Source organism: Dama dama, chromosome 8, assembly GCF_033118175.1.
Source record: "Dama dama isolate Ldn47 chromosome 8, ASM3311817v1, whole genome shotgun sequence".
NCBI classification, from domain to species: domain Eukaryota; kingdom Metazoa; phylum Chordata; class Mammalia; order Artiodactyla; family Cervidae; genus Dama; species Dama dama.
The window spans coordinates 9,112,387-9,140,159 of NC_083688.1; the positions used below are offsets into that span (position 1 = coordinate 9,112,387).

General features: G+C 41.4%; 1 protein-coding gene and 1 non-coding gene across 2 annotated transcripts in view; both read left to right on the forward strand.

The window, feature by feature from the left end:
- The window catches only part of CEP85 (centrosomal protein 85), a 38,006-nt gene that overhangs the window by 3,316 nt on the left and 6,917 nt on the right, over positions 1-27,773 (forward strand). Inside the window, exons 2-11 of the mRNA XM_061148276.1 lie at positions 2,264-2,339; positions 5,779-5,931; positions 13,387-14,075; positions 14,896-15,029; positions 15,426-15,543; positions 16,805-16,990; positions 24,168-24,320; positions 24,537-24,691; positions 25,768-25,882; positions 26,797-26,847. Of these exons, the coding sequence (XP_061004259.1) occupies positions 2,285-2,339; positions 5,779-5,931; positions 13,387-14,075; positions 14,896-15,029; positions 15,426-15,543; positions 16,805-16,990; positions 24,168-24,320; positions 24,537-24,691; positions 25,768-25,882; positions 26,797-26,847 (1,809 nt within the window). The 5' untranslated portion in view covers positions 2,264-2,284. The remainder of the gene's footprint in view (positions 1-2,263; positions 2,340-5,778; positions 5,932-13,386; positions 14,076-14,895; positions 15,030-15,425; positions 15,544-16,804; positions 16,991-24,167; positions 24,321-24,536; positions 24,692-25,767; positions 25,883-26,796; positions 26,848-27,773) is intronic.
- On the forward strand, positions 2,858-2,964 carry LOC133061092 (U6 spliceosomal RNA). Its single transcript, XR_009693922.1, has one exon. It is a non-coding gene; the product is annotated as a U6 spliceosomal RNA (small nuclear RNA).

Below are 27,773 nucleotides of genomic sequence, written 5' to 3' on the forward strand. Positions count from 1 at the left end.
TGCAACCCCATGGACTATATAGTCCATGGGATTCTCCAGGCCAGAATACTGGAGTGAGTAGCCTTTCCCTTCTCCAGAGGATCTTCCTGACCCAGGAATTGAGCCGGGATCTCCTGCATTGCAGACCAGTTCTTTATGAACTGAGCTGTGAGGGAAGGCCACGTTTTATTTATCCATCAGTCAGCTAATGGACATTTCTTTCTACTTTTTGGCCACTTTATAATGCTGCTATGAAGATTAATGTACAGGATTTTGTGTTGACATACGTTTGAAGCTACTGAGTCATAGGGTAAATCCATGTTTAATGGAGAGTTCTTTTGTCATCCCATTTTCAACTCCTCTGAATTTGGAAAGGTTTCAGAATTTAATGGACCAACCTTTTTATATTTTAAAGAAGGGGATGAAAATGAGTTTTGATATTGACTGGTATCACTAGTAGGTAGATCATCCTTCTGTGTCACAGTGAAACACTGAATCAAATAGTGGCCATAAATGGAAACTGTTTTAACTGCACAAAGTTTCTCTTACCCAGTATGTGGAGACCTGGGATTTCAGGGGATCGTACAATTTCTGTTGTAGATGCAGTGAATTAGGATTTGTTGTTGTTACTAAGAAAAAACTGCAGAGGTCAGTAAAGCACATTAGGGAAAAAGTACCATATAGCCTTTTTTTTTCCTCCAAAGTTAAATTGCACCCTAAGAATTGTGTTCTGTGGATAGGGTTTGTCCCAGACTCTGAAAGTGAAAGTCACTCAGTCATGTCCGACTCTTTGCAACCCCATGGACTATACAGTCCATGGAATTCTCCAGGCCAGAATACTGGAGTAGGTAGCCTTGCCCTTCTGCAGGATACCTTCCCAACCTGGGAATCGAACCCAGGTCTTCCGCATTGTAGGTGGATTCTTTAACAGCTGAGCCACAAGGGAAGCCCAAGAATACTAGAGTGGGCAGCCTATCCCTTCTCCAAGGGATCTTCCTGACCCAGAAATAGAACCGTGGTCTCCTGCATTGCAGGTGGATTCTTCACCAACTGAACTATCAGGGAAGCCCCATGGGCTCTTATAAATTCAAAGTTTCTAAATTCATAATTTATCTTCCAGGAATTGTACTCTTTCACTTTTTATTAACATAAACTGTTAATATGCCAAGTATAATAAAAGCATTTATTAAGCACTTAATATGTGTCAGACACCATTGTAAGTTAATCCTAAATGAGAACAAATTAGGTCATTTTTATTCTCATTTTTATAGGAAGGAGCTGAGGCACAAAGATATTAAGAAATTTGCCCAAGGTTACACAGCTAGTACATTGTTCATTTGTTGTTCAGTTGTGTCCAACTCATTGCGACCCCATGGACTATAGCATGCCAGGCTTCCCTGTCCTTGACTGTCTCCTGGAGCCTGCTCAAACCCATATCCATTGAGTTTGTCTTGCCATCCAGCTATCTCATCCTCTGTTGTCCCCTTCTCCTCCTGTCCTTAGTCTTTCCCAGCATCAGGGTCTATTCCAATGAGTTGGCTCATGTCCAGCTTCAAACCTGAACTGTCTGATTGAGAGTCAGTGCTCTGAGCCACTTCTCTTACTCTGTGCTGCCTCTCAAGTACTATACATATATTTGCTATTATTAGTTACAGCTAATTAAAGCTTTTGTTTATACAACTCTTAATCAGACTTATACTAAATTCTTAGATCCTACCATTAGAATAAATATATATGTTTTATTTAAGTAATGGGGAAATGGGAAGAAAATCTCATGTTCCCAGCTGAGGATTAGAGTTCTGCTTTTAACCAAGAATTCTGTCTATCATTGTACATCATATGACTAACTTTCATTACTGGAGGAATCGGGGAATTTGTTTTATGTTGATCAGGATTGAAGCTGTAATACTTTGCTCTTGTTTTCGTTACTTAGTTTTTTTCCTACCTCACTCTTCCATCCCGTTCCAGTGGGTAAGAGTATCTTTGGCAGCTTTTTAATTAAAATAATATTATTTTTAATTTTTGCAATAATCAGAAGGGTTCTAGACCTTATAGGATCAGTATTGGGAATCTCTGTTTGGTTCTAGGTTTTTTCTTCTTGCTTTGGGAGAAGTAGAGTGAAATATTGGGAGTTGCTTTGCCTTAAAAAAATATCCTTAGGAGTAAAACATGTGGAAGAATACTTGAATACTTTGTGTGCATTTGGCAGTTTCAGCTGAATGAGAATGAATTACAGGGAATTAAAAGATAATGGAGAGATCTGATTGCTTCCTTCGTTTTACAGCTGGCTCAAGTAACTGTGTTCATGGCCATGCAGGAGAAATACCCAAGTGAGAGGATCTCTCATGCCACCTCACCAGGTGAGTAGTCAAAGTTTTCTGGATTAAATTCTGACCATTGCTCTGTTACTTTATAACGGAAATTTCCTTAAAAGGAAATACTGAACAAACAAGCATTCACTGAAATGCTGGTACCAAAAGAACAAAAATGACATGGTGCTACATTGAATAGAAAAATAGATCTCTCTGAGAGAACAACTGTTTATCTCTGGTGCTACATGGCTTCCAACAAGACCACGTGATTGATTATTGGGGGGGGGGGCATATAAAGGATTGGAACAAAATGACTTTGGAACATAGTTCCATTTGAAATCAGAAAAACACAGCATAAATTACTGTTGTCTATGTTGTCTTTGTAGTCCTGTGGGTGGGTCAGTCATCTGCTAGCCCACAAAGATTGGAATTCTTCTTGGATGCCAGCAGTCTCACTTGTGTTGTCACTAGAGATTCAGAAATTTATCTCTAGAATGAATTTAAAGGATTTTGAAAGCTCAGTTGATATCCTAAGTTAATATGTTAAAAGTATATATGTATATTTTGTGCTCGCTTCGGCAGCACATATACTAAAATTGGAACGATACAGAGAAGATTAGCATGGCCCCTGCACAAGGATGACACGCAAATTCATGAAGCGTTCCATATTTTTTCTAAATAAAAAAGTATCTTAAGAAAAAAGTATATATATATATTTTATATATGTATTAAAACATGTAAATATATATACACACTCAATAGACAACATTAAGTAAAGCGCTTCCCATGTGGGTCAGCTGGTGAATCCGCCTGCAATGTAGGAAATCTGGATTCAGTACCAGGGTTGGGAAGATCCCCTGGAGAAAGGAAAGGCTACCACTTTAGTATTCTTGCCTGGAAAATTCCATGGGCAGAGGAGCCTGGAAGGCTATAGTCATACACACTCAATAGGCAACATTTAATTAGATACGGTATATTCAAATAGGAAGTACCATTTTAGAAAAATAACTTTTGCATTCTGGGACATTTATGAAGAAAGAATACATTTATGGAACCAATGATATGTTTTCTTTAACTTTAAAAATCTTACGGTGCCTTATAACAGACATTTTGACAGGTATGTTATTTTCTTCTAGGCATATGGCCTTGCATGTAGTAAGCACTTTGAAAAAATTCGAGTCATTCGGCAAATATTTATTGAACATCTGCTATGCACTGTCTTAGGACTAAATGTACAGTTTCTTAGGACAGCTATGTATAGTGCAAGTTTTGGAATGCAGCAGTTCCTGTCAGCTCACTGCCTTGCTGTGCGTTGTTCTCTGCGGTCTCTTGTTTGATTGATCATCTCCCACAAGCCGGTGATAGGACACATGGCATAACACAGAACTCACACTTCAGATAATCAATCTCTGTAACTGTACCAAAACACACTTTCATTTCAGCAAATCTTTCTTTTAGAATTGATATATATGGAGAAGGAAATGGCAACCCACTCCAGTATTCTTGCCTGGAAAAGTCCATGGACAGAGGAGCCTGGTGGCCTGCAGTCCATGGGATTACATGACTGAGCATGGGTGCATGAGGGTGGAGGGAGATGGGTTGGTAGCAATAAACTGGTAGAACTAAAAAAAAAGAGAATTGATATATTGAGTGGTTGACTAGAAAGATGGTAGAAGTGAAGAAAAAGATTAGTAGTAGTAACAGGGAGTGGTTTCCAGGATGAGGCCCTCATGGATTTTCACTGTTTCAAAAAACATGACAAATTATACACTGACTGGAGAGATAATGCCATATAAACTCACCAAGAAGTCAAATTTCTTTGCTTCTGGCTAGACTTTTGTTAATTTAGTATAGTAACACTGGCTGATCTTACGCTGATCAGAGGCTCTAATTTTTGGCTGTGTTTTCTATTAAAGATTGTTACAGATTACTGTGTATATATAAATGTTTTCAAATCAGACAGTCCCCTAAGACCCAAAAAATAAAAGGAGTTCTTGGGGAAAGTGAGAATGTCTTCAGTAGACAGTAAACGTAAGGGTAGCGAAAAAAGATGCAAAAGTAGGTTGGTTCAGAAGGTGGGAGAAGCACTAAATTCAAATATCATTTGCTTCCCACTAGATCATAGAGTGTGTAGAAACATATTTTACACACTCAGATTCTGACACTTTAAATGGATAAGTACCTGCCATTACCTGTTTGTTTACATGGATCATCTCATATAAAGTTTAGAAAAATTACAGTGATTTTTAAAAAATAATTTGAATTTAACTCTTTGCTAATATGTTCATAAATAAAGTATTTATTGAACAATTCCTATCTACCAGCCCTCAAACAACAAGCTGACAAAGTCAGATAAATTTCATCAGTCTTGTTTCATCTTACCTGCTCAGAAATTTTAGTAGTTCCTCTGCATTGCCCCCCAGAAACCTTCAGATTAACTTGTAAGACTTGCCTTGATCTGGATTCACCTTGCCCAGAAGGATACCCTGATTCATTCCCAAGTGGTGATTTTCAAAGGACACTGAATTGCATGTTACCCTGTGGAGCATTTGGAAACATATGGGGGTATTTTCAGGTTTCTCAATGATGGTGGGATGGAGTGAGGTCTGTTACTGGCATTTAGGGGTTGGGGAAGGACTAGGGGTGCTTAACCGTCCTGTAGTAGGTAGACTATACATTGAAGAATTGTCAGACCCAGAATGCCAAGAGAACCTGTTGAGAAACCCTGTAAGAGGAAAAAAATGTGGGTATTGGAATCAGAATAGCATAGGTTCAAATCTCAGCTGTATCCTCTGTAAAACAGGGGTTATAATACTTTTCACTAGGTAGATGAGACCATGTCTGTAAAGTGCCGTGGCTTCTAGATTTCAAAGAATGGAGCTGCTGTTAATTATTACTGTCTCAGTACTCCTGGATCCTTGGTAGGTCTTTTTGTGTGTCTTTGAACATTCTTATCTCTTATGCTATTTCCATTTAGATTTAACTAATTCAGGGACTTCCCTGATGGTTCAGTGGTTGAGAATCTGCCTTGCAATGCAGGGAACATGAGTTCGACCCCTAGTTTGGGAACTAAGTTTCCACATGCCTTGGGGCAACTGAACCTGTGTGCCACAACTGCTGAGCCCAAGTGCCTAGAGCCCATGCTCTGAGACAAGAGAACCCACTGTAAGGAGAAGCCCGGCACCACAGCTAGAGAGTAGCCCCTACTCACCACAACTAGAGATAGCCCACCTGCAGCAATGAAGAGTCCCTATGCCACAACGGAGACCCACTGCAGCCATGAATGAATGGATGAATGCCTAATTTTAAAAAACACCATTAAAAAAAATAAAATTAACTAATTCAGAGTAGCTGAAATAGGCACAGGAGGAAGAAAGGGGTGAAGTATGGCTATTCTCTCACAGGTTTAAGTGATTTTTTTAAAAAAAGTTTTGTGGAATTACACGAGCTGATTCACACTAACAGTGGGAAATGCTGGTTGTTTCAGGTTCCAGCGTGATTCAGAAGGGCAGTTCCCTGGGGACTGAATGGCAGACCCCAGTTATCTCAGAGGCCTTTCGGAGCCGCTTCAGTCGTTGTTCAAGTGTAGCTGACAGTGGGGACACAGCCATCGGCACATCATGCTCAGACATCGCAGAGGGTAAGTTTGAATTAATGATTTGATTACTAAAATATGTTGTCGTTTTCAGATTGTATTTCAGGTGTATTGTCATTTCCAGAATATTCATAAGTCAGTTTACTCAGAGTCTGCTTGATTCTTCCTATGCTATGCTAGTCACAGCTGGTCCCTTCCTCTCAACTTTTGCTGTTTGTCCTGCCTGAACAACTTCCTAATAGGTTTCTTGGCATGAGGTCTTTCCCTCTCCTGCCAGATTAATCTTCTTAAAATCCTGATTTGCATAGTTTCCCTTTCCTGCAAATCCTCAACTGTTTCTGTTACTTGGAGGATAAAGGTCAGAGTCTTCAATTCTGTGATCTGTCCCTATCCCGTTAAAACTTTTTTTTTTTTTATTTTGTTTATTTTTGGCTGTGCTGGGTCTTCATTGCTGCATGGACTTTTCTCTAGTTGCGGTGCACGGGGTTCTCATTGCAGTATCTTCCCTTGTTGGAGAGCATGGGCCCTAGGGTGTGCCAGCTTCAATAGTTGGGGCATGTGGGCTCAGTAGTTGCGGCTCCAGGGCTCTAGAGCACATGCTCAGTAGTTGTGGGCACACGGGCTTAGTTTCTCAGTGGCACATGGAATCTTCCTGGACCAGGGATTGAATCCTTGTCTCCTGCTTTGGCAGGCGGATTCTTTACCACTGAGCCACCAGGGAAGCCCCAGACATATTTCTTACTGTCCTCAAGTATATTGTCTTAACTATGCTATGAAAGCACAGAACTTTTCTCTTTTTTTTTTGATACCTGGGCTCTTTCCTTCTTTAATCTGGACCCATTTGTGCTATTCTCATCTTCTCTTGCCCCTCCCAGCTATGTTTATCTTATTTTTCATGATTTAGTGAAGTGTCTTGACCAAACTTTTCACATCCCTTTCTCCCATTACTGATCTTCCTTTTTGCAATCTTATACTTTATTTTTTCTGCCACTTGTTTTTGCACTTAAGTAATAGCTGTTAGGCTGCTTTGTAAATAAAATATCCCAATAAAAAATTAAAAAGAAAAAATGGCAAAAAGCTGTAAGGTTGTACTTCACAAGAGTAATTTTTTTTTTCTTTTCATTTAGATGGTGGGTTCCTAGGAGGACAGAAAACCTAGTGATAATAATTAACTACTGTTTATCAAATACTTTATGATGAATACTGTTTTTTTCATTAATACCATTAAGAATTCTATGCATTTTTTTTTAAGTGCTTGGTCTTAGTTGCGGCACTTGAGATTTTTAGTTGTGACATATGAGATCTAGTTCCCTGACCAGAGAACAAACCCTAGCCCCCTGCAATGGGAGCATGGAGTCTTAATCACTGAATCAACAGGGAAGTCCCAAGAGATATTTTATTTCCAATCTACAAAAGAGAAAGCTGAATTTCAAAGTGATTAAATGAGCTGATTAAAGTCACAAAACTAATTACTTTGGTACTTTCTCAGATGTTACACCCACTTGGATGGCTATAACCAAAAAGATAATAATAAGTGTTGGTGGGAATGTAGAGATACTGGAGCCTGTACATTGCTGGTGGGAATGTAAAATGTTGCAGCTGCTTTGGAAAGCTGTTTGACAATTCCTTAAAAGGTTAAACATAGAGTTGCATCATGGCTCAGCAAATCTACTCCTGGGTGTATATACTCAAGAGAAGATGAAAACATACATCCGCACAACAACTTGTACACAAATGTTCATAGCAGTGTTGGTTAATGATAATAACCAAAAAATGGAAACAATCCAATGTCTATCAGTTAACAAATAGATGAATAAAATGTTGTATATTCATATTATAGAATACTGTGGAGCAATAAAAAGAAATGAAGTATGAATACACCCCACAAACTGGATGAACGTTAAAAAATCCATGCTGAGTAAAAAAAGCCAGATACAAAGACCACATATTATATGATTCCATTTGTATGAAGTGTCCAAAATAGGCCAATTTATATAGAGACAGAAAGGAGACTTAGTGGTTGCCTAAGGCTATGAAGTTAGAGTAAATGCAGCATGACCTCTAGAGGGTAAAAAGGTTTTTTTTGAGGATGATGAAAATATTCTAAACTTGATTGTAGTGATGGTCACATAATTCTGTGAATATACTAAAAAGCCATTGAATTGTGTGTCTCAAGTGGGTGAAAATTGTATGGTATGTGAACTATATCTCAGTAAAGCTGTTTTAAAAAAAAAAATGTGGGAAAAAATCTTCTATTTTGAAGAATAAAATACTAGTACTGACTCCTGGGCACCTGGCATTTGATTTGATAGCTATGTATATGGGCATAGTGTCAGTAAATATTGAGTAAATGGAATAGTAGATTTTACTAGACAGGACTTTAAAAATCACTTAATCCGGTTCTTTTTTGCTAATGAGTAACACAGATTCCACACAGGGTTAAGTGAGTTGCCTAATGTCACACAGCTAATTATCAGATTCAGGTCTCCCACCTGTAGTATTCTTTCCATCACTTGTGTAATGAAAATAGAGATTTTAAAAATCAAACAATTGTCTAGATTTTTCCCCCTGTTAAACTGACTGGCTGTATTTCATCCAGTCAAATTGTTACACAGATTGTGTGTAACTCTGCATGCTTTTTATATCTTTGGGGAAATATATATTTATATTTCCTTCCTAGTGCATTTTTATTTTTAGTTTTTTTGTCTGAGTGTGTGGCTTATTACCACAACTGATCTCAGTTACCTGACCAGAGATCAACCTGGGTCCCCAGAGGTGAAAGCTCAGGGTCTTAACCACTGGACCACCAGGGAATTGCCAGTCATGTGTTCTTTTTTAAATTATAGTAGTCTTGACACGGTGGCCAAAGCCATTGGTCTAGAAGTTTCTTTTAAAAGGATCTAAGGTTTCTTTTCTGCCATGTTATATACTGTGGTCTTAATTTTACTTTTTGCTCATTTTGTTCATGACTGTATCTTGGTTTATTTGGAGCCCAGTTGACAAGAACATTTGTGACTGGTATAAAATATAGTTCATTAGGTGTTCTTTTTTTCTGTTTAAAAAATTTTTTATTTTATGGTGGAGTGCAGCTGATTTACAATGTGTTAGTTTCAAGTGTACGGCAAAGTAATTCAGTTATATATACACATATATCTATTCTTTTTCATATTCATTTCCCATTTAGATTATTATAAAATGTTTGAGTAGAAATCCCTGTGCTATACAGTAGGTCCTTGTTGATTACAATAGTATGTTAATCCCCAAATCCTAATTTTTCCTTCCCCTTCACCTTTCCCATTTGGTAACCATAAATTCATTCTCTAAGTCTATGAGTCTATTTTCTGTTTGTAAATAAGTTTATTTGTATCATTTTTTTTTAGGTTCCACATATAAGTGATACCGTATGATATGATATTTGTCTTTGTCTGACTCAGTATGATAATCTCTAGGTCCATTCATGTTACTGCAAATGGCATTATTTCATTTTTCTTTCTTTTCTTTTTTATGGTTAAGTAATACTCCATTGAATATACGTACCATAGCTTTAGGTTCATTTGCTGATGGACATTTAGGGTTTTTTGTTTCGTTTTGCTTTTCCTGGTCGTGTTGTGCAACTTGTGGGATCTTAGTTCCCCAACCCACGATTGAACCCAGGCCTCGGCAGTGAAAGCATGGAGTCCTAACCATTGAACTGCCAGGGAATTCCCCATTTAGGTTTGTGATTCTACCATTCACTAAGGTGTTTTACCTTGAAGATTCTCAAGGGACAGGATGGAGGTAGATACCTGAGATTTCAGAAGTCTTTCAGTTTTTTGACAAAGACTGAAATCATCACTGGCTTATTTCAGACTACCGTACTTCATAAGCCAGTAAGGGATATAGGCAGATGTGATCAAAATTTAGCAATAGCTAAGTCTACCTCTTACTAAGAAAGGACGGTTGCTAGAAAGAATGAATTGCTTTTCATGGGGGGTGGGAGTTGAGGGGACAGGGAGTATGTTTGAGGAAAGGAGAGATTTAGAGATACATCCTTGAAGTGGCAGAAAGCCAATGATTTGGTGAATTGTAAACTTTTCTAAATAATCACATAATTCAGTTCAGTTGCTCAGTCGTGTCGGGCTCTCTGCAACCCCAAAAACCGCAGCACGCCAGGCCTCCCTGTCCATCACCAACTCCCGGAGTTCACCCAGATTCATATCTGTTGAGTCAGTGATGCCATCCAACCGTCTCATCCTGTCATCCCCTTCTCCTCCTGCCCTCAGTCTCTCCCAGCATCAGGGTCTTTTCAAACAAGTCAGCTTTTCGCATCAGGTGGCCAAAGTATTGGAGTTTCAGCTTCAACATCAGTACTTCCAATGAACACCTAGGACTGATCTCCTTTAGGATGGACTGGTTGGATCTCCTTGCCATCCAAGGGACTCTGAAGAGTCTTCTCCAACACCACAGTTCAAAAGCATCAGTTCTTCTGCGCTCAGCCTTCTTTATAGTCCCAACTCTTACATCCATACATGACTACTGAAAAAACCATAGCCTTGACTAGACGGACCTTTGTTGGCAAAGTAATGTCTCTGCTTTTTAATATGCTTTCTAGGTTGGTCATAACTTTCCTTCCAAGGAGTAAGCGTCTTTTAATTTCATGGCCGTAGTCACCACCTGCAGTGATTTTGGAGCCCAGAAAAATAAAGTCAGCCACTGTTTCCCCATCTATTTGCCATGAAGTGATGGGACTGGATGCCATGATCTTAGTTTTCTGAATGTTGAGCTTTAAGCCAACTTTTTCACTCCCCTCTTTCACTTTCATCAAGAGGCTCTTTAGTTCTTCACTTTCTGCCATAAGCGTGGTGTCATCTGCATATCTGAGGTTATTGATATTTCTCCCGGCAATCTTGATTCCAGCTTGTGCTTCCTCCAGCCCAGCATTTCTCATGATGTACTCTGCATATAAGTTAAATAAGCAGGGTGACAGTATACAGCCTTGATATACTCCTTTTCCTATTTGGAACCAGTCTGTTGTTCCATGTCCAGTTCTAACTGTTGCTTCCTGACCTGCATACAGGTCTCTCAAGAGGCAGGTCAGGTGGTCTAGTATTCCCATCTCTTGAAGAATTTCCCACAGTTGATTGTGATCCACACAGTCAAAGGCTTTGGCATAGTCGATAAAGCAGAAATAGATGTTTTTCTGGAACTCCCTTGCTTTTTCAGTGATCCAGGGGATGTTTGCAATTTGATCTCTGGTTCCTCTGGCTTTCCTAAATCCAGCTTGAACATCTGGAAGTTCATGGTTCACATATTGCTGAACCCTGGCTTGGAGAATTTTGAGCATTACTTTACTAGCGTGTGAGATGAGTGCAGTTGTGCGGTAGTTTGAGCATTCTTTGGCATTGCCATTCTTTGGGACTGGAATGAAAACTGATCTTTTCCACTTCTGTGGCCACTGGTGAGTTTTCCAAATTTGCTGGCATATTGAGTGCAGCACTTTCACAGCATCATCTTTTAGGATTTGAAATAGCTCATATTCAAAAATCACATATCTCATATGCTGAATTTGAATCGCCTTTGAAAGTTATAGAAGATAGTGACCCTTTTGAAAATGTGTTGCTATTTTGTTTCAAAATGCTCTAAAACACAAGCCTGACTTTAATGTAACTTGACATTTTATAGTACTTTTTCAGAATCACACAGTTTCCTTAATGTAAATAGATAAACTCAGTAGATAAATGACAAATGCTGACAGACCTCATTTTATCATCCATAGATGGACCACATTTGCCGGCAAATTAGAGAAACAATATTCTTTTGGGCAGTTGGTACCTTTCTTCTTGACTTTGGTTTTGGCATTACTACTTTGGGCATTATGGGCTCAAAACTGAATTTGGTGAAGTCGTGAGAGAGAGTGGTGCCATGGAGGGAGAATGGGAGGAGGTGTTGCTGAGTTCAGCGTAGTAGCAGCCCTCATAACCAAAATCTTACTGCCTTCTGTTCCATAATTATATTTGGAGAGTCGGGACCCTTGATGAGAGAATATTATGGTGTCATTATGGGAGATTTCAAGTAGAGAGCTTTCTAGTCTTAGAATCTTCATCACCACCAGTCTGCCTTAACCCTGTTGACTAGTTCTGTATTTAAGTTTTGGGACATCAAAAACGGTGTCCTTTGACTCTTGAAATGTCCTTCTTTCTTGGTCCTGAGAAGCTGATGCATGTCATCAAAAATTACTGGTTGTTTTGCTTCTTGTTTGTTTTTACTATGGTATTTTATATATCCCCACGATCATCTGAGTAGAGGACATTAGATACTCTGCATACATTATAAGGGATAATTTGGCTTGCTTGTTTTTAAAGAAGTGCTTACAAACCCATGTGAGAAGATGATAGCAGATCTATACCCATTTAATTCTGGGAAAGGTTAGTATCTGTCCTCATTAGCTGAGTGTGTTGTGTTGGTTGATGGAAAATGAAACAAATCAGAGATCTGTTCTCCACGGTAGATGTTGCTTAGTTTGGAAAAGAATATTGGACATAGTTGAAAAAGGAAGACATTTTATTCCTTGTCTCCCTCACTCAGTTTCCTGCCTGCTAAGGGTAACAGGTATGTTTCCTCAGTTTCCTGCCTTGTACTTTGCTTGTAGCTCACTGCCCTGTGTTAGTTCTATGACCTTGTAGTCCTCTTCACAGCAGCACTTGAAAGTTGGAAATAGTAAAAATATGAACCTTCTGCAGCAGAGCCAACCAGAGGGTTGTCTCCCAAGACTAGGCAGGAGCTAAAGGAAACATAAATCCAGTCTCAAGGAAAGTGAAAAATCACATTTATATACAAACAAGGGGGAAAATAAAAGGCAAAGTAAAAAATAGAGGATTTCAGTGTTTACCAGTTGAGAGTGCTCACTGGGCTAGAATGAAACCTGAGAGTTGCTAAGAATAACTTCACATATCCTGGCAGTCAGGTCTGGCGTGTGGGAGAGAGAGCAGAATCCTGATTCAGATGCGGTGCTCCCTGCCCCAGATACACAGCCACACTATCCAGTTTGCCTTATTCTTTGGATAGTTTAGATTCATTGTTCACCTTTGCTGTGGAACTTTTGGAGATTAAAGAGGATTCTGGCAGCCCTTGGAAAAGACATTTTTATTAGATTGGATTATAGCTTATAGCCCAGCTCTTGGAAGACTCGGACTTAATCCAGTTCCCTTAAGTAAGTGATTTTTTTTTTTTAAGTTCAGTTTTCAGCTTTGTTGACTAACAGGATTTTTGTTATTCACATACAAAGAACAGAGTATAAATTAAAAGTGAAGCCAATGTTACCTTGCTTTGGTTTGCCCTGGGAATGGCATTTGAGATCCTAGAACACACATCTCCCATTTAGGCTGCTATATTTTTCTGCCTGATACTTGTGACGGTGCCCTCTCTGCCTGGTCTCAGGCAGAGAATGTCTGGAATAGCAGCCAAACTGAAAAAAAGCTTGCTGCTTCGGTTTTGACTTACGGAAGACTATTCTCTCCACAGATTTTTGCAGTTCAAGTAGCAGCCCTTCTTTCCAGCCCATCAAAAGCCACGTAACCATTCCAACAGCCCATGTGATACCTTCTACTTTGGGGACCTCTCCTGCCAAGCCGAATTCTGCTGCCGGACCCTCTTCCAAACTTCCTTTGTCAGGGTTGGCTGAAAGTGTGGGGATGACAAGAAATGGAGACCTCTGTTCAATGAAACGTTCTCCAGGCCTTTCTAGAGATTTCATGTATCTTTGTGGTGCTGCTGGAGAAAATGGAGTTGAGCAGTCCTGGTTTCCAGCAGTGGGCCATGAAAGGGAAGAAGAGGCGAGAAAGTTTGATGTTCCCAATATGGAGTCTACCCTCAATCAGTCGGCAATGCTGGAGACACTTTATTCAGATCCCCACTACCGAGTCTACTTCCACAACCCGAGAACCGACACAAACAAGGAGCTATACAAAGGGTTGCCTGAGACCAAGAAGGCACCAGGCAGCGGGGCAGTATGTGAGCGGAATGGACCACACCCTGGTGCCAGTGGGGTTCTTCCTTTGGGACTCCAGCCTGCTCCTGGGCTCTCCAAACCTCTACCTTCTCAGGTATGGCAGCCGAATCCTGACCCTTGGCATTCCCGCGAGCGATCTTGTGAGCTCAGCACTTGTCGGCAGCAGCTGGAGTTGATCCGTTTACAGATGGAGCAAATGCAGGTAGAGGCCTTTCTTTCCTTGGACTTTGCAGTTTCTGTGCTAATCTTTTTTTCTTATAAGTTTTGACTCCAAAGAAAGTGTTTGTAAAAAGGAGGGAAGATGTTTGTACATAGGAAATGAAATCTTGTGAATGTCATCAAATCTGTCAGTTCTAAACACCAGATAGGTTCTCCAAAGCAGAGGGTTACAAAGGAAAACCCAGCAGTAGGACACTGACACTGATGGTGTGTGTACGTACTTACATAACACTCGGTGAGGTACTTCAACATAGAGAATCCTATCTGATCCTTACGGCACTCTGAGAGGTAAACGTAGAAATTTATCAGGTTCTTAGAATAAGTAATCTGTCCAGGGTCACAGAGCTGGTTTCAGTGGCAGAGCTCTAGGGTTCAAAAACTATCTTTTAGTCCCATATTCTTTCCACTGTACTACTGTTGTGTTTGTTTTTTTGTTTTGTTTTGTTTTTTGAAAGTTCTTGTACTTCTTAAGAATGGGGAGAAAGGAAGCAGGACACATTCTCCTTTCCTGGTTGGTGAGGGCATCTTAGCTCCTGATTTGCTTTTGTTCCAGATAATGAAAGATAAACTGACCTTTTCTTAGAAACTAGAGCCTTTCTGAGCAGGGAGTGTCCAGTTGGCAGAAGTCTGTCAAGCAGGTTCTTTCCAGTCATGCATCAGAGCTAAAATTATTTCATAAACAGTGGGCCTTCTCAGACTGAGCCAAAGTGACTCTTGACTGCAGACACAGCTGGGTGCTTCATAGGTGCTTTCCGGTGCCTGTAGGTTAACATTAAGTCCCACTGGGCCTGCTTGTCTTTCAGCTTCAGAATGGAGCCGTCTGCCACCATCCTGCTGGTTTTTCTCCTTCATTGCCCACGTTAGACCCAGCACAATGGATCAGCATCTTGAACAGTAATGAACACCTTCTGAAGGAAAAGGAGCTCCTTATTGACAAGTAAGGGGGCAAGGGGCCATCGGGCCAGCCTCTGCTCTCCCAGCCCCTGCTGATGACATCTCCCCAGGGGCGGTGCATCCTCCTCTGTTTAGACCCCTGCTTTACCTCAGGATAAGGAGCCTAGTCCTGTGTGTGAATAATGTGATAAGTTTGTTGCATATCTGCAGGGGCTGTGGGGAATGCCTAGAGGAAGTAGCTGGTTCTTTGCAGCTAATCTTTGTTCATTTCACCTCAGTCAGTTTTCTCATTTGCGTTTCCTCCTTCAGGAAATTGCACAACCTAAGAATCCAAGGTCTTTGTTTACAAAGTGTGGTTTTTACCTGTTAAAGTTGGGGTTCATATTGCAAGTGGGTTTGTGTCAGGACCCTGGGCTTCATTCTGTTCTTACTTTTGCAGGCAGAGGAAACATATCTCTCAGCTGGAGCAGAAGGTACGAGAGAGTGAACTGCAAGTCCACAGTGCTCTTTTAGGCCGCCCTGCCCCCTTTGGGGATGTCTGCTTGCTGAGGCTGCAGGTAAGCTTTGGCAGCCAGGATGGCATTCTGCTTGTCATAACTCAGGATCTTCCCTGTGCTTGGCACTGATAGGTATCCAGGAGATAGAAAATGGACCAAGTGAAGTAAGGTATTCCTGCCCTCAGAGAGTAAACATTCTAATTATAAAGCATCTCCTGTTCTGCTCTTGACGGGACAGAAAAGGCCTGAGGATGGAATCAAGTGGAAGTCCAGGTGCCTTGACATCAGGCCATACTTGGGAGAAGAGCAAGGTTCATAGTAAGGTCCCAGAATTGAGTGATGTTCTGAGAAGTCTTGATCTACCGGCCCTGGCCAAATGAAAAGAGCAGCAGAGGTAGTATGGGATTTAAAGCCATTCCCATTTTTATTCTTCCATGTCTAGGAGCAACTGAGGGAAAATTGTACTCTTACTTAGGTCAATAGCTCTGAAAGATGTTGGCCAAGCTTCTTCTGCAATTTGGGCTTTTGAGTGATGAGTATTAGACTGTAGTACTAAGTACAGCTGCCTTTGCCACCTACTGGGCTTCTTAAGACATTGTTCCATCTTCAGTGTTCCATCTTGGAGAATCAGAATGTTAGTGTGAGAATGGCCATTACATAAAATATATCTGTCTTCTCATTTACTGATGAGAAAATTGAGGCCCAAGAAGGAGGAAGAATTGGCCTTAAATCATATAAAGAATGAGTGGAGGAGAACCAGGCCTTGAGCCCAGGTCTGCTCATATATTGTCCTGTATTCCTTTGTTACATGACTGGTCCTTGAATATTGCTTTAAGCCAGTGGTTTAAATTTGAGTGTGCATCTGAATCACCTGGAGGACTTATTAAAACACAGATTATTAATACCCATCCCCAGAGTTTCTGATTCACTGGGCCTGGGAGTTGGGCTTAAGAATTTGCATTTCTAACAAGTTCCCAGGTAATGCTGAAGCTGTTAGTCCTGAAAGTGAAAGTAGCTCAGTTGTGTCCAACTCTTTGTGACTCCATGGACTATACAGTCCATGAAATTCTCTAGGCCAAAATACTGGAGTCAGTAGCCTTTCCCTTCTCCAGGGGATCTTCCCAACCCAGGTCTCCCACATTGCAGGTGGACTCTTTACCAAAGGAAACTCCTGTTAGTCCTAGGACCACACTTTGAGAAGCACTGCCTGAGGAAATTCTTAGAAAAAGTTGATATTCGACCACAAAGTATGCTAGGTATAAGTAAAGTACATGGGACTCTCAGGGTAAGGAACCGTTACATGTTGTGAATCTTTCTGCAGGAATTGCAGCGAGAGAACACTTTCTTACGTGCACAGTTTGCACAGAAGACAGAAGCCTTGAGCAAAGAGAAGATCGAGCTTGAAAAGAAACTCTCTGCTTCAGAAGTTGAAGTCCAGCTCATCAGAGAGTCACTCAGAGTGGCACTGCAGAAGCATTCAGAGGAAGGGAAGAAACAGGAAGAAAGGGTGAGCTAAGGAGCTGATAGCTTTCTAATTCACAAAAGAATTGGCAGTCCGCCCTTTCCTGCCAAACTATTCTTGGAACCTGGAGGAGACAATTGGGTGAGACACCCTACATTGACTTCTCATGCAGGACTGTTTTGTTTGAAATGGAACCCTTCATATCTGCTTTATCTCCACAAAAAACTGTCACAGACAGGGAAAGCTGTATAATCTCTCACTGTCCCAGGTTGTGATGGGGAACCAGCTGGCCTAGGTGAAAAACCAGTCTGACTAGTCATACCAAATGGTACTGTTGGAAGATGTACCTGTGGTACATCATTCAGCATGATTTCTTCTCACTTCTACCTAAAAAGTAGGTGAAGAATCCCACATATGCAGCTATTTTGGGAGTTTTTATGTTTTTGCCAGTGCTCTTAGAATTGCCTCAGGTTGAGATTGGTTATCATAGAAAGAGCTAAGTCTTCTGGTTCTGTTCACGGGTTGCTCTAATATAGATGTTCTTGGGGGGCCAGTGTAATAATGTTTAGCTCTGAACCACTTGCATCAAAGTCAGCTAAAGCAGTGATTCTTAAACTTTAATGTGTTTAAGAATCATTTGAAGATCTTGATGAAAATACAGATCCAGATTCAGTAGTTCTGGAAGGGGAGGCAGCCCTGGGATTCTGCATTTCTGACAATCTTACCAGGTGATGTTGGTGCCATTGGTATAGCATGGACTTAGAGGCTTGTTTAAAAAAAAAGAAAAAAACCTTTTTAATCAAAATAATACATGTGTCTAAGTTAAATAACCAACTTGTTATCAGATTTCAATGTTGATAATAAAAATTAGTGATTCTCTGCCCAGCCCCAGTCTGCAGAATTAGCTGTCCTCAGCTCTTTTCTTTCTCCTGACATATACGTCTGTATTTCTGAATAGTGTTCTCTTACTTACTGCATTTTTTTGCTGTTTTAGTTTCATGAATGCAATATCTTTTCTCTGATGATATTGATTATTCCTTTTGGGATGTCTGCATATGCTTATAGTGTTTCCTTCAGGTCTTATTTTGTTTTTGTGTTTTTCACATTAGAGGATTGATGATCCTTGAATGAAAGAGTGCTCATACTTAAGAATATAGTATTTTTAAATTGCATGGAAGCTCTGGGTTCATGAAAATTGCCTGGTGGGCTTCCCTATGGGATGATCAGACTTAGTCTTCCCTTTTCACTTGGGAACCCTTAAATGTCAATATCTGATGTCTCATCTTACTCTCTCTAGAAAAGAATCTTCAGTCTGCTGCCTGGTGGGGAGGCTGGGGACAGGAATGCTTTTGGCCTTTGGGTTCTCAACACTGAGAAGGAAATTAGGTTTAAAGTCCCGTAGTTCTACACATAGATTCTTATTTATGCTTATTTTCAACCCAGTGCTTCATTCTCTGTCTCTCTGCCATGACTGATACCCCTGGGCTGGGCTCTCTCTGATTTTATTTCTCCACAAAGAATAAACCTCCAGATTCCTTTTGGGAAAACCTAGGGTGAGAATGATATCCAGCTAACCTGAATCTAGACTTCCAATGAATTCCCCTATTTTTCAGGTTTATGGCTTATACCTACCTGCCTCAGGTATCTCATGTTTCAAGTACAGGGATTCTTGTGGGTTGTGAAGGGCACATTGTCTTCCAAGTTGTCTGTGACTCCTACTGCAAATTATAACTCCTCTGCTCCAAATCATTTGTCCCTCCCATTCCCTTTCATATTCTGAAAACATCTTGAACTATCTTATATACTCTTTTTATTTGTTTTTGGGGGGCTGTGCTGCATCTTTGTTGCTGCATGGGCTTTTCTCTAGTTGTGGTGAGCAGGAGCTACACTCTAGTGGTGGTGTGATTTCTCTTTGTCTTCTCTTGTTGTGAAGCACAGCCTCCAGAGCATGCAGGCTTCAGTAGTTGTGGTTCTGGGGCTCTAGAGCATGGGTTCATTAGTTGTGGCTCTGGGGCTTAGTTGTTCCACAGTACGTGGAATCTTCCAGACCAGGGATCAAACCCATGTCTCTTTCATTGGCAGGCAGATTCTTTGCCACTGAACCGTCACCGAAGCCCCTATCTTGTATACTTTTGTCTCCTCTGTTGCCTTTTAAGAATTGGTATTTTATTTTATGCCTGTCATTCTAAAAATATTTTGGAAGGGAGAAAAAATAAACATCTCTGACTGGCCTACCATTTTTTTAATTAAGAGTTGGCCATCAGCATTTTCAGTAAGCTTCCCATGTGATTCTGATGCATATTAAGATGTGAGAATCTGGGGAATCACATGGAGCTTGAAGGGTACAGATTGTACCTGGGGTAAAGCTTTTAACTGATTTTCAGGGATCCTTCTTAGTACTGTGTTGTCTTTGGATCAAATTAGGCCTGAGCCTCTTTGGCATCAATAAATCTGCCTTTTTCTCTGCTTTATCTCCAGCTTCCTTTTTCATAAGCCAAAGAAAAGCTGTAATAGTAAAGTTTCCATTCAGCAGATCTTAATTGTCTGCTTAGTGCCAAGCATTGTGCTGTGTGTTGGCGATTTGATAAAAGCAAAATGGACATAGCCCCTCCTCTCAAGGAGTTTACAGTCTTCACTAGCCCTTCCAGATGATTGCTTAGCTTTATATTATATGAAGTGTTTAGAGAAGAATGCATTACCTGTCTCATCAGAACAGACCAGGTGGGCTGTATGAATGCTATCTGTACGGTTATATATACTTTTGCAATTCAGTTCTGATGCAAACCACTCAGAGTTAGCATCAGACCCCACAAGTTTAAAGGACACGGTCCTCCAAAAGACTGCTTATTTACTATTTCAGATGCCAACTGCAAGTTTTCGGTTCCCTAGATTGCCTATATTTCTGATCAACTGACTATAAATCCAGGGGTTCCCATGACGCCTTCAGGTTCACTAATTCCACAGATTACAGTTTTGTTATACAAATCATGATAAGCCAAGTAAAGAGACAAATAGGATGAGGTCTGGGAAAGTCCTCAAAGCAGGGCTTCCATACCTTTTCCCTTTTGGAATTAGAACCTGTCATCCTCCCAGCACATGCATGTGTTCATCAACCAGGAAGCTCCATTGAGCTTTGGTGTCCACAGTTTTTAATTGGGATTTTATCATGTAGGCATGATTGAACTCAAATCTCCTGTCTTTGTCCCCTCTTCACAGGAAGTTGGGTTCAACTCCATTGGTTTTTATAGTGATCAGTTCCTATTCTGAGTCATCTAATTAGCATAAATGCATTTATGGTGCACTCTGGTCCACTGAGCAATATTGCATAGGAACCTGGAACGTTAGGTCCATGAATCAAGGCAAACTGGAAGTGGTCAAACAGGAGATGGCAAGAGTGAACATTGACATTTTAGGAATCCGCGAATTAAAATGGACTGGAATGGGTGAATTTAACTCAGATAACCATTATGTCTACTACTGTGGGCAGGAATCCCTTAGAAGAAATGGAGTAGCCATCATAGTCAACAAAAGAGTCCGAAATGCAGTACTTGGATGCAATCTCAAAAACGACAGAATGATCTCTGTTCGTTTCCAAGGCAAACCATTCAATATCATGGTAATCCAAGTGAATGCCCCAACCAGTAACGCTGAAGAAGCTGAAGTTGAACGGTTCTATGAAGACCTACAAGACCTTTTAGAACTAACACCCAAAAAAGATGTCCTTTTCATTATAGGGGACTGGAATGCAAAAGTAGGAAGTCAAGAAACACCTGGAGTAACAGGCAAATTTGGCCTTGGAGTACAGAATGAAGCCAGGCAAAGGCTAATAGAGTTTTGCCAAGAGAACGCACTGGTCATAGCAAACACCCTCTTCCAACAACATAAGAGAAGATTCTACACATGGACATCACTAGATGGCCAACACCAAAATCAGATTGATTATATTCTTTGCAACCAAAGATACAGAAGCTCTATAAAGTCAGCAAAAACAAGACCAGGAGTGGATTATGGCTCAGATCATGAACTCCTTATTGCCAAATTCAGACTTAAATTGAAGAAAGTGGGGAAAACCACTGAACCATTCAGATATGACCTAAAGAAAATCCCTTATGATTATACAGTGGAAGTAAGAAATAGATTTAAGGGACTAGATCTGATAGAGTGCCTGATGAACTATGGATGGAGGTTCATGACATCGTACAGGAGACAGGGATCAAGACCATCCCCAAGAAAAAGAAATGCAAAAAAGCAAAATGGCTGTCTGAGGAGGCTTTCCAAATAGCTGTGAAAAGAAGAGAAGTGAAAAGCAAAGGAGAAAAGGAAAGATATACCCATTTGAAAGCAGAGTTTCAAAGAATAGCAAGGAGAGATAAGAAAGCCTTCCTCAGCGGTCAGTGCAAAGAAATAGAGGCAAACAATAGAATGGGAAAGACTAGCGATCTCTTCAAGAAAATTAGAGGTACCAAGGGAACATTTCATGCAAAGATGGGCTCAATAAAGGACAGAAATGGTACGGACCTAACAGAAGTAGAAGATATTAAGAAGAGGTGGCAAGAATACACAGTAGAACTGTACAAAAAAGATCTTCACGACCCAGTTAATCATGATGCTGTAATCACTCACCTAGAGCCAGACATCCTGGAATATGATGTCAAGTGGGCCTTAGGAAGCATCACTACAAACAAAGCTTAGTGGAGGTGATGGAATCCCAGTTGAGCTGTTTCAAATCCTAAAAGATGATGCTGTGAAAGTGCTGCACTCAATATGCCAGCAAATTTGGAAAACTCACCAGTGGCCACAGAAGTGGAAAAGATCAGTTTTCATTCCAGTCCCAAAGAATGGCAACGCCAAAGAATGCTCAAACTACCGCACAACTGCACTCATCTCACACGCTAGTAAAGTAATGCTCAAAATTCTCCAAGCCAGGGTTCAGCAATATGTGAACCATGAACTTCCAGATGTTCAAGCTGGATTTAGGAAAGCCAGAGGAACCAGAGATCAAATTGCAAACATCCCCTGGATCACTGAAAAAGCAAGGGAGTTCCAGAAAAACATCTATTTCTGCTTTATCGACTATGCCAAAGCCTTTGACTGTGTGGATCACAATCAACTGTGGGAAATTCTTCAAGAGATGGGAATACTAGACCACCTGACCTGCCTCTTGAGAGACCTGTATGCAGGTCAGGAAGCAACAGTTAGAACTGGACATGGAACAACAGACTGGTTCCAAATAGGAAAAGGAGTATATCAAGGCTGTATACTGTCACCCTGCTTATTTAACTTATATGCAGAGTACATCATGAGAAATGCTGGGCTGGAGGAAGCACAAGCTGGAATCAAGATTGCCGGGAGAAATATCAATAACCTCAGATATGCAGATGACACCACGCTTATGGCAGAAAGTGAAGAACTAAAGAGCCTCTTGATGAAAGTGAAAGAGGGGAGTGAAAAAGTTGGCTTAAAGCTCAACATTCAGAAAACTAAGATCATGGCATCCAGTCCCATCACTTCATGGCAAATAGATGGGGAAACAGTGGAAACAGTGGCTGACTTTATTTTTCTGGGCTCCAAAATCACTGCAGGTGGTGACTACGGCCATGAAATTAAAAGACGCTTACTCCTTGGAAGGAAAGTTATGACCAACCTAGACTGCATATTCCGATACTTTGGCCACCTGATGCGAAGAACTGACCCATTTGAAAAGACCCTGATGCTGGGAAAGACTGAGGGCAGAAGGAGAAGGGGATGACAGAGAATGAGATGGTTGTATGGCATCACCAACTCGATGGACATGGGTTTGGGTGGACTCCAGGAGTTGGTGATGGACAGGGAGGCCTGGTGTGCTGCGGTTCATGGGGTCGCAGAGTTGGACATAATGGAGTGACTGAACTGAACTGAACTGAGACAGCATTTGAAAAAGCAGAGACTTACTTTGCCAACAAAGGTCCATCTAGTCAAGGCTATGGTTTTTCCAGTAGTCATGTATGGATGTAAGAGTTGGACTATAGAGATGGATGAAACTGGAGCCCATTATACAGAGTGAAGTAAGCCAGAAAGATAAAGACCAATACAGTATACTAACGCATATATATGGAATTTAGAAAGATGGTAACGATAACCCTATATGCAAAACAGAAAAAGAGACACAGATGTACAGAACAGACTTTTGGACTCTGTGGGAGAAGGCAAGGGTGGGATATTTAGAGAGAACAGCATCAAAACATGTATATTATCAAGGGTGAAACAGATCACCAGCCCAGATTGGATGCATGAGACAAGTGCTCAGGGCTGGTACACTGGGAAGACCCAGAGGGATCGGGTGGAGAGGGAGGTGGGAAGGGGAATCGGGATGGGGAATACATGTAAATCCATGGCTGATTCATGTCAATGTATGGCAAAAACCACTACAATATTGTAAAGTATTTAGCCTCCAACTAATAAAAATAAATGGAAAAAAAAAAAAAAAGAGTTGGACTGTAAAGAAGGCTGAGCACAGAAGAATTGATGCTTTTGAACTGTGGTGTCGGAGAAGACTCTTGAGAGTCCCTTGGACTGCAAGGAGATCCAACCAGTCCATCCTAAAGGAGATCAGTCCTGGGTGTTCATTGGAAGGACTGATGTTGAAGCTGAAACTGCAATACTTTGGCCACCTGATGCGAAGAGCTGACTCATTTGAAAAGACCTATTGCTGGGAAAGATTGAGGGCAGGAGAAGGGGACAACAGAGGATGAGATGGTTGTATGGCATCACTGACTCAATGGACATGAGTTTGGGTAGGCTCCGGGAGTTGATGATGGACAGGGAGGCCTGGAGTGCTGCGGTTCATGGAGTCACAAAGAGTCGGACACAACTGAACTGAACTGGTCCACTGTGAATAACAAAGACACACCTATTATTTAGGATATTCTAAGAGTTTAGATGTTACCTCCAGGAACTTGAACAAAGACCAGAGAAATTGTTTATTATACAGTAGAGCTACCAGGTTTTGAAAACTGCCCAAGAATCCCTTCTTCCTTGCCCTTGAATGGAAAGTTCTTGTGTGATAACTCTATTTTATGTCCTAATCTCCAATGGCAAAATTTGTTCAACTTCCTGACTTCATGGTAGTAGAAAACATTTATAGTCCTAAGGTCAAAGACAGTATTCACTTCAAAAAAATAGTTAACGTTCAAGATGGTAGAGGGGTCAGTGGAGAAGGATTCTTAACATTTCTTTCCAATAGGTCAAGGGTCGTGATAAACATATTAATAATTTGAAAAAGAAATGTCAGAAGGAATCTGAGCAGAACCGGGAGAAGCAGCAGCGTATTGAGACCTTGGAGCGCTACTTGGCTGACCTGCCCACTCTGGAAGATCATCAGAAGCAGAGCCAGCAGGTAGCAGCAATGAGCAATACCTGGGGCAAGTTGGTGGTGGCGGGGGGGAGGCTTTCTCAACCTCTGCTGCATGCAGTGACCTTGTGGTGTCCTGAAAGGAAAATCCCAAGGGAGTCATGTCCAGACTCACATCACAACTGAACTGCAAAGTTTTTGAAATAACACCCAAAGTCTTCCCTGCTTGTTGACCTAAGCATGTGGACTCCTGTCTCTCAGCTTAAGGATTCTGAGTTGAAGAGCACAGAGCTGCAGGAGAGAGTGATTGAGCTGGAGAGTTTGCTGGCGGAGACCCAGGCAGCCTGCAGAGAAAGGGAAGTTCAACTGGAAAGCCTGAGACAGAGGGAAGCTGACTTCTCCTCCACCCGACATAGGTAAATAGCCCTGAGGGTTTAGAAAGAAGCGGAGAGCTAGGTTCTGGTCCTGGCTACCCTACTCACTGCTTGTTTGACTTTGGGCAACTCACTCACTTCTCTGAGCTTTGTTTTCTTTGGATTGTAAGTAATAGGAAAACTGTTTATGAGCAGGGACTGTGTCTTTGAGATGGAATGTGGGTGGTATAGTGGTGCAGTGGGGTTTTCCACTGTCCTTTGAAAAGATGCAACCCAGTGCCTGGCATCATAATAGTATTGGGTAATAATTCTTGAATATGTATGTGTTGAATGAATGGGAGCACTTTATAAACTGGGAAGTGAGGATCTGTATTTGCAGAAGTAGATCCTGGTGCTGATGACTGAGGGTTATCCACATGGTGAATCTTGTGAAGGCTACCAGGAGCATCTGTTACTTCTCCTTAGCCCTAGGGATTTCTCTCAATTGCCACAGCAGGTTCTGAGAACAAAACAAGATGCTATAATGTACTCTCAGGGTGTCTTGGGAACTTCTTCCATATTAATAGCAGTTTCTGAAAATGTGGCTGTGTTTCAACAGCCTCTTGGACCAAATCCAATTTTTGATGGGATGGATTGGATTTCTCATCCCACATTCAACCACAGTAATCCTGTTGTTTATCTCAACATATGGCCCATGATGAAAGTGATTGTGGTTAGGGGACAAAGTTGGGTCTGTTCCAGATTGGGTGTGCAAAGAAAAAAGGACTTTTTGGGTTTTTTGTATTTTCTAAAATTTCTCTATCCTATATGTGTGACTTTTGTAATTTAAATACATGTGATGAATGTTTACTTTTAAGTATCAAAACAAAGAATAAAGAAGCCTTGGGTAGGTAAAGAATTGCTGGCACATTGTATAGATGCTGACCTCTAGGGAAGGGAACTAACATAGACTGAGTAAGCAGCTTTTGTGTGGCATTCCCTACTTTAAACAGACCTAAGCAATTATCCCCAGCTATGACTTGGAAGGGCCTACTTGTCTTGCCCAGTAAATAGCAGTATCAGGAATCAAAGCCACATCTCTCTGATTTAGAGTTCTTGAAGAGGCTACTGTCTTTCAGCCTGCAAGATAAGCAGTGTGTGGAAGATGCCAGTGGAGAAGGTCCAGCTCAACAAGGACAAGGTCCCCAAGTGGAAGTGGAGTCCTGGCAGAAGGAATGTGATTCCCTTCGAAAGGTGACTGAGGGCGTCCAGGCTGTAAGGGGGTAGGCTTAGAGGAAGCAGAAGATTGGGTTTTGGTAGGGAACCATGAATTTCTGGTCCCGAGCCCCCTAGCATCTGTTACCCAGAGTTTTTCCTCCCTTTTCCCAGAAGCCATCCCTGCATAATAAATTCACATTTTAGATAGCCATCCTTAGTACTGGCAAGCAAAGTTAGGGAAGGACATGCCTCTGAATATCCAAACTTAGATGTACCAAAATGGTGCACTGAAGCTTGGTACACTTCCTTCATGGCTCAGGCCCTCTACAGAACCTCTTGCACTGAGCAGAGTTTTAGCCAATGAGGTGACCCTTAATTCAGCATAGAAGAAGGAGCCCAGGACCTACCAGAGAGACTTGTTTGAATGTCAGCAGAAAAGACACAGAAATGGTTCAGAGAGTACCTGGGGTCTCATAGGACAGGACACTGGACCTGTTTAGGTTCCCTCCTCGAACAGTGGGACCAAAGCTATCAGTGAAAAATTTTCACAGCCCTGAACAGGACTGGCTTCGTTAAACTGAATTTTCAGTCATGTCCTTCACCAAAGAACCAGAAGGTACACTGTATATGTATATGAAGTTAATTCTACTGGCCGACAGTCATCAGGGTGAAGGTGTCTCTCTCCACCTGACTTCCCCGTGGCAGTCATGGATCCTCCACATTGCATTCCTCTTTGTTTAAACCTCTGTGACTGGAGCATAGGACTGTGAAGCTAAGTAGCCAGGATAGGGAGTCTGGTTTATATTTCTTGTTTTCACTCTATTCTCACTATTAATTGTCTATAGCCAGTTGAGATCATAGTCAAACTGCAGATCTTAGTGCAGCCTCTTGCCATCTGGCCCCACTATTAGCATGTGTTTACAATCGTCCTTGATAACTTTGCCTTTCAGATTGTGGAGAGGCAACAGCAGAAGATTGATCAGTTGCACTCACAAGTACAGGTGAGCTGGAATCCTTGGGACATGATGGGCAGGACTTGATGGAATTTATAGAATTCAACCAATCCTATTCTTTGCCATGCGATTTGCTCAGTGTTAAGAGTACCAGCTTAGGGCTTCTCAGGTGGTGCTAGTGGTAAAGAACCTGCCTGCCAGTGCAAGAGATGTAAGAGACACAGGTTCGATCCCTGGGTGATTAAGATCCCCTAGAGGAGGGCGTGGCAGCACACTCCAGTCTTCTTGTCTGGAGAATCACATGGACAGGCGAGCCTGGCAGGCTATGCTCCGTAGAATTGCAAAGAGTCAGACACAATTGAAGTGACTTAGCACGCATCCAGGAGTACAAGCATGAGACCAAATCAGTGCTTGTGGCCTACAATCTTGTTGGGAAGGGGTTTCATTCAGCACAGTGCAGTGAGAGCATCCGTATTACCCTGGGGGAGCATAAAAGAGTGATTGAAAGCAGGGAGATCAAGGAAGAGTTTCTGGAGACCATGAGCCTTGAAGGAGGAGGAGTTAGCCAGGCAGTGAGGAGGCTAGCATAGGATGGTATTGAAATTCTGGTAGAAGGAACAGCGTGGGTAGGAACACAAAGGCATGTGACAGCAGGGTTTGTGCATGGAACTGCAAGTCGTTTGCTAGTGTTGATTAAGGTGGCAGATGGAGAACTGGGCTATGGGAGGGCTTGGACTGTCCAGTGAAGTTAGCTTTTATTCTTTAGGTAGATGATGGGAATCTACCATAGCATTTTGTTGGGGTGTGATATAGTCAGGTTTGCAGCTCAGACTTGAGTGTGGAAGAAGATTGGCAGTTGGAGAGAGGCAAGGCTGGAGGGCAGGTCTGTTGCAGAAATTAAAGACAACTTCTGGTTTCTATTTTGGACCAGAGTGGGAGTTTCCTTAATTGGGTTCTCCAAGAAATCCTAGGTA